At 45.0% G+C, this 12584-nt stretch overlaps 1 protein-coding gene across 2 annotated transcripts in view; it reads right to left on the bottom strand.

Moving 5' to 3' along the window:
- Positions 1 to 9546, bottom strand: part of MYCBP (MYC binding protein) — a 76534-nt gene extending 66988 nt beyond the window's left edge. The window contains exons 1-2 of one of the 2 annotated variants that reach the window (XM_085647866.1): positions 9471 to 9546; positions 7676 to 7748 (exon numbers count right to left, since the gene is read on the bottom strand). In XM_085647866.1, coding sequence (XP_085503992.1) covers positions 7676 to 7748; positions 9471 to 9512 — 115 coding nt within the window. In that variant the 5' untranslated portion in view covers positions 9513 to 9546. Of the gene's footprint in view, positions 1 to 7675; positions 7749 to 8935 lie in introns of both variants that reach the window. The other variant, XM_085647867.1, reaches the window with a different exon arrangement.
- Positions 9547 to 12584: the final 3038 nt, after the last annotated feature.

The following is a 12584-nucleotide window of genomic DNA, read 5'->3' as shown; positions in this document are numbered from 1 at the left end:
ATTCACAAGAATTGGATTATTTAATGGTCGTGCTTCGATGCATGGGATTCCCCTCAGCATTCTTTACATGGATTTCCCTCCTGTGCTCCCATCCATCAGCCAAGGTCCAAATCAACAAATCATGCTCTGAACGGTTCTTTTATCACTCGGGGACCGCAGCGAGGGTGACCCCTGTCACCATTGCTGTTTACGGTGGAACCACTGGCTGCCAAGCTTCGACAACACCCCCGCCAATAAGGAATCAGATACCCCATTAGACATTTTAGTATTGCTCTATGCTGACATCACACTATATCTTTGTGACCCCCAACATAGCCTGAACTCTGTGCTACGCAAATGTATTTACTTTGGGGACGTCAGGCATCCAAATAAACTGGACAAAATATAATATTTCCCTCCAATTGACTCAACCCAGAGGTTCCAACCAGATTTTCTGCTAATATGGTGTGACTCCAATCTTAGATATCTGGGCCTAGATGTGTCTAGAGATAAAAACCAACTTATGCGTGAAAACTATGGCAAGGTTCCGACCCGTGTAACAGACATTATTACCAGCTGGTTGTCCTTGCCCTTGTCCTTTGCAGGACAAATTTCACTAATGAAAATGGTCATATTACTGAAGTTTTTGCATTTGTTCCCTACTATCCCTTATTCACTGGCATGACACTTCTTTAAAATGCTCAGAACATAGTTGATACGCTTAGCCCAGGAGGGTGGGGCAAATAAAATGGGAAATACTCTACCCTTCGGGAAGGAAAGTTGCGATTCCTCTGACATGGAGCTTTACTATCTATGTGCACAGGAGAATCACGCCGTATATTGGTATAAACCTGCCCCACATGGCAACTGAACAGGGCTACATGGCCCTGATCCCTTCTACCACCTATTTGGGACCCCGAGCATCTACCGCTGCTCCCTGATTCTGTTGCATGTACCAATGCAACATGGGACAAACTAGCCAATAAAGTAGATAAACTTCTGCTATACTCACCATCCATTACACTATCAGACAACAATTCCAGTCACTCATTAAAGTGAGTGTCGAAACATGCTGCAACAGGCTAGCACTACTATTTGGCACGGGACTTGTATGAAGATGGCCTAGTCATTATTTGTGTAGTCTTGCTCGCTGCCGGACAACCAACACCCTTAGATACATTTCTATATCTCAGACTGTGACATGAAGTAAAAGATGCTACCCCTGACTTCCTCCAGGAGCCCCCACATTCAGCACGTTGACCACTCTGATGGGCCGAAACACTTGGTGTCCTTCCTATGTTACACTGCACAGCAGGACCCAGGGATATACGGGGACTGTTGGACTATCATCTAATCCAGGACTCAGATGCTGCTGATAATACCACCTGACTCACTGGATTGGGGATCCCCCCCCCTTCTGCAACTTACTTCATGATGACCTACACATTGCATCAATCACCGGTATGCACTACCACCACCGTTGTGTTCCCCGCATTTGCATGAGGAGCCCGCGTCTATTATTAAAGTATAACTATTAAGAATGAAATGTATCTCACATTTGTGTTTGCTGTACTGTATCTTGCTTATGTACGCTCTTTTGTCTTTCGACGTATCAGCTGTGGGAGAGTGGAGCTCTGGCTCGCACTTATGGTGCTATATAAGATGGTATATTTGTGCACAAGGACATAGTTGACTGATATTCATTTTTTTATATACATCCAAGAAAAATGTTTCTTTTGTGACCTAAAGACAAAATATTAATAAATACATTAAAATTTAAAAATCTACGGATTAGTGAAAAGTTTAAGAGTGCAGATAATGTGCTTTCAAACGGTCAGGAGAATGTAAGGAAGTAATTATGATATACTTGTTTAGGTGCAGGATTCCAGGGGAACAAAATGTGGAGTACTGGAACAAGAATGTTTTTATATGCAGTTACCCTGTCACATCTGGTTCTCTTTTGATTACTTGCAATACAATATGAGAAATATTGCCACAACACTGAATAAACAAGAGTTGTGTTAATTACATGCTACTATTGCTTTTTTGCTGCTTCACAAGTGTACTGTATCTCCGCTTAGGCTAGGGACAAAATGCTTTTAGAGCAATCAACTTTAATAATATATTCAAAGCAAAATGAATCCAACAGGAAACTGGACTGTTTAAGCATAGTTTTCAATTCTATTTCAAAGTGAAATGACAGCAACTGCCTTTAGTTGTTTTGCAAAATCCGTTACCACCACCTTAAAGCAGAGAGTTGCCAGGCTGCGCAACAACACTGCCAGGGATTGCGGACCCCTGGTGGCTGCGGTGGTCTCATGGCAGTCCAACTGCGAAAGTTGGAATAAGGCAGTTGGTGCGGCAGTAGCCGCCACGCCCTCGTAATTAAGCCCACAGTGTTTGAATCAACAGTGCTAAAAATGCAGTGGTTTGCAAAAAGCGTTGAAAGGTGAACAATCATTGTTTTGCAGAACAGTAAAATGAGCCGAGGATTTACTGTTACTACATGGTGTTATATCGTAGCCTGGGTTCATCCTATGTGAAGGCACCACTGTTGATGCATGCAATGGACTGCTCAGTCCATGCCATACAGGAACATCCATTGGCAGTCCCCTGGCAGTGCAGTCATAAGGCGCACTATGAGCATTTAAACCGCACCGTAGTGGGACAGCCAGACAACAAAATTACTTGGAATCTGGCGGGCGCGTTTGGTGGTGCTGGAGCAGGCCCTATGTCAGCACATTATGACACCTGATGTTTGTCAAATATGTTTTGAATGAATGAAGATACAGTTTGGCATTTGAAAAGATCTATTTTACCCACTTTGCCTTGCCATTCATTCTGCAGAAAATATGAGACTAAATTACAATCACAGGAACATCCTGTGCTCTAAATAGAGAAACTCTTACCTTTCGTTAGCGTATCGAGTACTCCAGCTTTTTCGAGATATCTCCTAAATTGCTCCCTCTTGAAGTCAGCAGCCTAAATAAACATTCAACACGACAACTACTCCTGCCCCATTCCACAACTTGCCCTCTGAAGAGACCGCTGCCATCAAGGCCTTGGCGAATGATGAGAACATCACTATCAAGCAGGCAGACAAGGGTGGGGCAATTGTAATCATGTCCACAGTAGACTACGATACCGAATGCCGTAGGCAATTGAGTGACAGGAGGTATTACACCCCCATAAGAGAGAACCCCACACTCAGATTGCATAGCACCATCTCTGCTATGACCTTTTCAGCAGAATCAGAGGGTTGGATCTCTAAGAAAGAAGTAGAATTTTTGACAACAAAAGAACCTATTGTACCTTACTTTTATTGCCTTCCTAAAACTCATAAAGCAATCACCCCTGTCCCAGGACGACCGATCGTGTCAGGCATTGGGTCCTTCTTGGAGCCTCTTTCAAAATTTGTCGACCACTTCATACAAACTTTGGTCAAGGCGACTTCCTCTTTCATCAGGGACACAACTGACGTGCTACGTCTTCTTGAGGGGGCCCAACACCCAGAGGATGTGAACCTACTGGTTACCCTGGATGTTGAGGCCCTCAACACCAATATTCCCCAGAGAGCAACCCTGGATGTCATTGAGGATACCTTAAACAATGTTGAATGGGATTCCCCCACCCCAGTGTCTTTCATTATGGAGTGCGCCACGATAGCACTAACGGAAAATTACTTCCAGTTTGATACCCAGCTCTACCACCAGACGCAGGGTACATCGATGGGCAGCACGTTCGCTCCTAGTCTGGCATGCATGTACATGTCGGCCTTTGAGGAGCGAGAGATCTTCAACCCCAGACACCCCTACATCTCCAATATATTGCTATGGAAACGATTTATCGATGACATACTTATCCTCTGGAAGGGAGACCACAATAAATGCAACGAATTCTGCACTTGGATCAACACATTGAACCCCTTTTTGAAATTCACCAACACCATCTCAGCAGGTGAAATCCCCTTCCTTGATCTTTTGATAAAATTGGAGGAAGGAAAAATCTCTACTACCCTGTATCGTAAACCCACCGACAGAAACAGTCTCCTGCTCTTCAGCAGTCATCACCCTAGGGCCCTCAGGCAAAACTTACCATTTGGTCAGTTCCTCAGCATCAGGAGGAACTGTAGTACCCTCAATGACTACAAAAAAAGAGGCAGACACTTTAAAACAAGATCTTCTCCGACGTGAATACCCCAGACAGGTGGTTGATACGGCTTACAAAAGGGCTAGAAACAACAACCGTGATGGTCTGTTGGAGGTCAGAATCAGAGAACAAGACAAAACCATCACGTGTTACCACATACACCTCTAATCGGCTGAGGAGTATTATTCTCAAACATTGTGACATCCTCAACACTGGCACATTGAATTTCACCACACCAAGGTTCGCTTTCAATCGGACCAGCAACATCAAGGACATGTTGATACACACAAGACCCATGAAACACCACAAAAACATACAAAACACTATGGGACCTTCCACCCATTCAGGGACATTTTCCATGTGGATCATGTTCAGTTTGTCCCAAAACCAAAGTCACTAAAGAACGGAGTTTCCCAATGGTATGACCTGGCGATTGACAACACATACTAATTGCAACACCTCTAATTGCATCTACATACTGAAATGCAGATGCGGCCTCCTTTATATAGGAATGACCGCAAGACCAGTAAAAGTACGAATGATGGAACACAGGAGTAATTTTAGATGTTACAAGACCAACACCAAAATGAGCACACATTTCAAACAAGCACAACATCCCCCCCCCCCGACTCATTTGAAGGGGGCATACTAGAATCACACCCAGGTATGTCCAGGGATGCTTTATTTCGCCTGGAACAACGGTGGGTTCTATGACGGTCTTCATATAAAGCAGGACTCAATGAAGACATCCCATGGAGTCTATTAACCTCATGACAAGTGGATTAGTTGTATGTATACACCAACTAACATCTTCCCCTGTTTTTCCCCCCCCGCCATACAGTACATGGTTCCTTTTCTGTTATCATGAGGGTTGATGCTACCTGTGACAAGGTCTAATTGACTTAGTAATCCTTATTGATTAGAGAGGACGATGTCATTCACCATTGCTTGACCTGTTTCACTGTCTGATTGACCTTTGCTCAGCTGCCTTCCTCGACTACAGTCTTTTTCAATGCACATTATCAGCGAATAACAGTGGATACTTTTAGTACACCCGCCTTTAATTTTACATATTTTCTACCCACTATTATTGTAAGTTCGAATAATCAAGGATCTTTCTCTTGTCTCCATGTCGTGAATAATACTTAGTGTTATACATATCTCCTTTCAACACAGTCTTTACCATAGCCTCTCGAGTCTCTGACGTTTAGTTGGCTTATACAGCATGATGTTCAGATTGTTTGAGAAACGCTATTCCAACATGGCGCCCATAGTGGATTTACGCTCTAGTGACTTGACTAGCTACCCGGAAGGTACCGACAGCACCGCCCTCCTTTTCTCCGCTGTCCGCTACTTGTAGTGGAACAAGCACTGCGCTCACCACTGCCCGGACTGGCTGAGTAAGGGGTAGGACAGACGCCGCACTCCTTCCTGGGGAACCGTGAGTAAATGTGACCGCACCTGGGTCCCCGGTGTTCGCTGTTTGGCATTGTTTCCGGTGCTCCTATACATTTCACCCGCCCTTGATTTGGGGACGAGCCACGCGAACACTCACCCGGTACTGACCGACCTGTGATTTCGTCCTCAGTCAGAGCACACCCGCTCGACGCAGGTTTTACCTTCTCGCCTCGTCCACTGTGAGGGGTGCCTCTACAGGTGATGTACCACAGCGCCAGCTGCACTTTGTTTTTATGGTATTCTCGCTCTCTCCCTTTTAATCTACCACTTGGTTTTACTGGTCTAACCTTCCGCCGCAATACGGCTTCCTCAGAGGCAATCTGACCCGGGGTAGTACACGCATGGTGGTCAACCTAGCGCTCAAGCGCGCTAGTCCATTGAACACGCATATGTTGCTTCCTCCTTCCGGGTTCTAATTCCTCTGGACTGTTTGCACGCAACATTGGTTACCTCCGCACACCGCCAAACGAGACAGGACTTTCTGCCTACTCGAACTCTTGGGGGTCTACACCGGTTGTTGTGAGTGCTAACTCTTAACCATACCGACATCTCATGTGTTCTGCTGTTGCTGGCAAATATATGTTTCTTTTTTCTAAACAACTTCTACCATATACCAGGACACTACAGTTCAGGGTCTACACCGGCCGGTACTGTTGCGGCCCATAGCTGACCCTAATTGGGTGAGAACCTTCATTTTATTCATACACTTATTTAACTTCTACCACTTCATGATTCCCCATCCACTAGCTCGTATGTTTTATAACAAATAGGATTTGTGTGCTAAGCATGCCATTATTCACTGGCCTTTTGCATGCGTGTGATGCACCACAAACACTGTTTTGTGCGGCAGTCTCATGAATACAACTGGTCTCTGATAGACATAGCATTGATGTTTTATTCCGACGGTTGTTATTCTGTTTACTTTACAGGTTGTTATTTTACTTTTCTGAACTACAGGTACCACCACTTTTTAGGGTGCTGTAACGGTGGTCACTGCTCACTAATAATAGTTAAGTGACCACTACCAAAAAGTGTAGGTGGTACTTCATAGGTCCTGAAGAATTGCCATCTACTTGATACAAGGGCAAGAAACATGTCGACCTCTTTTATAAGCGTAGAACCTCACACCATAGAGTGAATATACGCGCATTTTTCTTTTTAATTAGGGAAGTGGCCAACCTCATTAAAATCTTTTTGAATGGACCATCTTTTCCTATTTTAATTTCACATTACCCTACACATCACTTTCACCTACACTATTCTAGGGCCCTTACCTGCACGTCACCCAACGGCTTAAGGAATAAAGATCTCCGCTAAGTAGGCCCCATCACGGGCGCCTGATCGGGCATTGCAGCACCGGCCCGAGTAGGAGCAGTCCCGATGTTGAAGCAAGACACCTAGCTGGCTGGGTGTGTGAGGGCCTTTTTCCGAAAAGGAGAACACTCTCCTGTTCTGCCACTCCTTTTGGAGTTTTCTGATCCGTTCCTACAACCCGTTTTCACATTAGGAACTGCATACCATAAGAGAGGTGTGGCTCACTGGTTAGAGGCGGCTGACCCGTAAGCAGAGAATCGGCCAGGGACCAGGGTTCAATTCCCGACGCAGCAGGGTCGTGGACCAGGGTCAAAACGGACTCGATAATTCTCGCCTCGGTACCTACTCTAACCAGGAACACACTCGGCAACTCTGGGCATTAAGCTTACCTCATCTCTACAACGGCCCCCCACAGACGCCGGGGATGCCTGGTTTCACCTTGGAGATACCCAGAAAGGGACCATCTCACAGGGAAATCCAGGACGGGTTCCCCAGCGGTCTTCAGCGCCAGGATACTCCATGGAGTCACAGTGCGCTTTACAAGTACACCCACATTTACATACCAGCATTGTTTAGATAGGTGCTGGAGCAGGCCCTATGTCAGCACTTTATGACACCTGCTGTTTGTCAAATATGTTTTGAATGAATGAAGATACAGTTTGGCATTTGAAAAGTTCTATTTTACCCACTTTGCCTCGCCATTCATTCTGCATAAGATATGAGACTAAATTACAATCACAGGAACATCCTGTGCTCTAAATAGAGAAACTCTTACCTTTCGTTAGCGTATCGAGTACTCCAGCTTTTTCGAGATATCTCCTAAATTGCTCCCTCTTGGAGTCGGCTGCCTAAATAAACATTCAGTGTTGAAAAATAAAAAGGTACATTAGGTAAGAAGATCAAAACAGGTCATGAAATTATCACAAAAGTGGCTGACAAATCAATATTTACGTGTGTGGTTAACTAAAAACATTACAATATAAAACAAAAAGAAGAAAATCATGGTCGCCCACTATCCATTTTGTAACTTCCTTAGCAAACGTAAAACGGACATTGCTTATCATGTTTGGGATTTTTGTGTTTGTGTATTAATATATCGCATGCTTTTTTTTTTTGTATATTTATATAGCGCGAACTCGACCCGCAGGTATTGGAGCGCTTGAGGTCTGAGACTCTTTAGAGAAACAAGTTCCGTCTGGTGACGGACAGACGTAAACGATTAAACAGAAATGCGGGAATAGGAAGGAACTACAAAGTGTGCAGGGCTGGCATTCTGAGACTGCCGTAAATAAGTCTCACAAAACATTAAGAGTCCTAATGTACATAATACTTTTAGCTCTGTCGCATTATGTATTGTAGCATTGTTGCATTATAAATGCAAGACTGCGTGCATAAAAAAGCAGCTAAAATAATAGTACCCCCTACAATACACAAGCATTAGCACTCCATTAGGCCCTTCCTCAGCAGAGTGACGAGAAAATAAACTACAACGTTTGGCCTATCTATAGAGAGAGGGAAATAAGACTACGCCCCTTACGACTGGGTGCCATTCCGTACGTTGAGTAAAGCGCCTCACAGATTGAACAACAAATGTTCCTCCTAAAAACTCCACTCCCGCACTAATGGGAAGTACCTTAACTGTGCTCCCACCAATCTTTGAGTGTCTTCTATTGGTTCCCCGTGGTCAGGGAGACCACACAAAATAGGAAGGATCTTTCTAAAGCGCAAACATGGATGGGAAACTACGTGCAGATGACGCAAGAAACAAGGCATCAGAAAGTAGGTACACCAAGGGAAATAGAGACAGTGTAGTGGATCTAAAGTGGCAAGAAGCAATTTGAGGGAAAGACATAGCCCTGTACGGTAGAGTTGGCGGTAGAGTTGGCATGTGAAGTCTCGATAGGAAAAGGAAGTGCTCTACTTTTGCGAGTGTAACACGCAGCCGCGGCTCACTGCAATTAATTTAATTACAAGTGAGACAATGAAGCACGAAGGAAAACAAACGTAAGCAAATACTGAAACGCAGCATACTCACTTTATAGTGCGCCATACCACCCCCTGAGCTGCCAGCCGCCACCTCGGCTACTACCGCTTCCGCCACCGCGCTCGTATGTACGGGTTTGTTGCCACTCGTCGCCTCAGCTACCGCTTTGCCAGCGTTCGCGCATGCGTACGCCGCTGCCTCACTCACACCTGCGGCTCTAAAGAGAAGGCGGAGGAGTACATTGACAAGCTAGACCACATACTACTACATAGCTAAACAGGCGTGACGGCCATATTGGGTGTAGCTGTACTTGCTCCGTGATTGGCCACCCAAGTGACCTTGCAGACGTGTCTTTTGTATAGGAGTTTGTCAACTAAAGCTTCATCTTCCTCGCCGAGCTCCCATAAAATCAACTGGAGAGAATTGCGATTAAGAGAAAACGAGCGGATTAAGAGGAGCAGGTTCTTTAGCTGAGAGTCACTATCAATCGCGCAGGCAGCAGCAGAGCAAACTATTTGAGAAGGCGCGTGGGGTGGTACGCGAGCCTATTTTTGATTTTTAATCCTGCTCTAGTGTGGGATAATACCTGAGTCTCACTGGTAGCCCTCAACATTTTGAACAGGTGCATCAACGAATCCGGAATTGCCTAGCATCAGGTGCTCACGCATTACGTTCCTTTTTGAAGAGGTTTTTGGCGCCTGTCTACCTGTATAGAGCCTAATTACTCAGGCTGTGGTGGACTGCTCCAAATAACACAGACCTGCAGTTTAACGGTACTTCTGATTATGTGCAACACCTGGGACTTTCAAAATGTTGACATGGAATGCCCTCTAAATAAAAATGGTGTCATAACCCACATATACATTCAGTAGATTTTGTCAGGACAGGAGACTTCAGATCTTGCATTCTCCACCATTATTTATTTAACAGCATCCTTGTAAAACACACAAACAGTGAAACAAACATTTAAAAAAAAAAAACCACAAATCCCAGTACTCTCAGTTATCACATATGTCATAGTAGAATATCCAATTACCATTCAGCGCTCGAGTCAGCCTATAAACCGGTTGGATATCCTTAAATCATCCTCTTTTTTGCAGCTCGGCAGGCAGGTTAATTATTACCTTATCTTTCTCATTAATGTATATTTAAGATAATTTAAGGAATTGTGTGAATTATTTCACTTGGTTCTTTGCCTGTGTACTAAAAGTAATTTTCCCCGTGTTTAGTTCTTGTGGCTGCTGCAGACTGCAGTCGGTGGTGTAGCATCTTCCCCAGCCAGAGTACCCGCCAATGACTATGCCACACATGGATCTTAGTATCACATGTCTTTATTCTTCCGCGTGTAGCTGTAAACTCATCATTCTAAATCGGCCTTCTTTGCATTCCGCTGTAACACTTACGTATCAGCTCTAAGGAGTCCATCAGGAGCAAAAGTGTTCCTCCGTTGCTAACTCGCAAGACAATACACCCCCCCTGTGTTCAATGAAAAATGTAAATTTATATATATTTTGTATATAAAATTCGATCTCTTCAATCAATGTTTTTGGTCCTTTCATTGTTCAACCTGATCTTGTGAATGGAAACTGCCATCATCAATGTCCAGGACAGTGGCGGGTACTGTACACTAAGGTAGTGGTGGCGGGCAAATGGGTGGGTGTGCACGCGGGTAAACAAAATTAAAACAAATATAGAAAAGCACTTACCGGATCCTGACTGATGACGTTCTTCTCACTCCAACCTCTTCTGCTGGGACTGCAGTGCAGGCCCTAGCAAACTCCCTCGATCAATCCTGGCCTGCTCAAATGCTGCACTTGCAATGTAGGAGCACCCCCTGGTCCCGAATCTGCATTGATGGTGGAGAGGCAACAGCAGTCACTGGTGCGTCAGAACCAGACTCCACTTCAACATGTAGATCTGAAGAATGAGGATTTAAATGCCGAAAGTGAGAAGAGTCTCTGGTAATAGAATTTCCAGGGTGCTGGTTAGTCACCATGTGTCCCTTGGTAGAATCTACGTGAAAAGGTTTTGCATCAAATGGAGCATCAGATTTTCTTTTCCACATCTGGCATGCGAGCACTCGATCTCCGCTTTTGAAGGCGATCTTCTTCGTATGTTGTCTTTTGTCACCATACACTTTCATCTTATGTTTATGAACCAAGTCCTTCACACTAGTTGCGCTCTTGTTTTTCTCTCTCTAATTGGTCCACTGAAGGATCTTGGTTGTCATTGCTTTCCCAAACATCAATGCCGCAGGGCTTTCACCTGTGCTCGAGTGAGGTGTTGAATGATAAGCTCTTAAGGTAGAATTTAACACACTTTTTAAATTGAGCTTTTCAAGAGTAGTGCGCTGCACTGCTTTTTTTAGCGTACCCATAAAGCGCTCAAAAAGTCCGTTGGCCACAGAGATGCACTCTTCTGATGCTTTATATTCAGATTCTCTGAGAAATCTTTGAACTCACAACTGTTAAATGATGGGCCATATTCAGCTTTCAATATGGCTGGGACACCCCATGTCCCAAAGAGCATGCCATCTAGTCTCTCAATGACTCGGTTTTGAGCAGTAGATGAGGGATCCTCAATTAATAGAAATTGTGAGTATTCGTCCACAGTCACCATCAGGTGATGTCCATTGTCAAGTGGACTGAAAAAGTCAACAGCTATTCTTTCCAGGCATGCTTTGGGAGTTCTGAAATGTTTACGGTGTGCTTAATAACTTTAGTAGAAAGGCAGTTGCACAGGTGACAGGCCTTTAATTCCTTTTAAATCCGCTCATTAAGATACGTAAACCAAACTCTGTCTCAGGAAGCTTTTTTTGTGGCGACGATTCCACGATGCCCTTCATGGGCCACTTCAATCATTTTCTGCCGCACATTCTCAGGAATCCGGATTCTCGACCCTCACAGTATAACTCCTTCCTGAGTTATGGACAGTTCTTCTTTGACATTTTTGTATTTTTTAAATTGACCATCACTGGTGAGAGGTGAAGAGTGTGGGTTCCATGATTGATGTGTGATTATATCTTTCAACTATCATGGCTTGTGGCAGTGATAATCTGGGCTAACAAAATGGCAGCTGGTGTGTTTGATTTTATAATAAAATTGATGTAGTCTGCAGCCGTCTTGGATGGAGTACCATGACCTTGTATAGGCACTCTGGAAAAGAAGTCAGCAGGGTTCTGATCTCTCCTGGCTGGTGCACAATGTTATAATTGTACTCTTGTAGTCGTTGTCTCCACCGTTCATTGTGAGGAGGCATCTTGGCCTTTGGATTCCCAAATATAGGGATTCGATACCCGGGAAAGACTTACCCGGGAAGTCTGAGATCAGCGCAGCTTTTCGGAGGCAGCCCCGCAGGACACCTACAATCTGGAGCACCCCGAAAGCAGCAGAGGAGAGAGTGCTGCTGTGGGGGTTTCGAAGTGCGGCCGGGCTCTGCTCCGCTGAGGCACTAATCCTCCACCCTCCCCTGCATCATCCGACGGCCGGGCCTTGCTCTGCCAGCCGGGACACTACATTTCCCAGCAGCCCCTCACTGGCGACGCTGTTGCTGACTCGTAAATCCGCGCCAGGAGGAGTTTAAAGCTGTGTGTGCTCCCGAGGACTTGGTGTGCTGCTGTGGGGGTTTCGAAGTGCGGCCGGGCTCTGCTCCGCTGAGGCACTAATCCTCCACCCCCCCTGCATCATCCGACGGCCGGGCC

The sequence above is a fragment of the Triturus cristatus genome, chromosome 3_2 (genome assembly GCF_964204655.1).
Source record: "Triturus cristatus chromosome 3_2, aTriCri1.1, whole genome shotgun sequence".
In the NCBI taxonomy this organism is placed as follows: domain Eukaryota; kingdom Metazoa; phylum Chordata; class Amphibia; order Caudata; family Salamandridae; genus Triturus; species Triturus cristatus.
The sequence above is the reverse complement of the archived record's forward strand: the minus strand, read 5'-3'. Positions and strand labels throughout refer to the sequence as shown.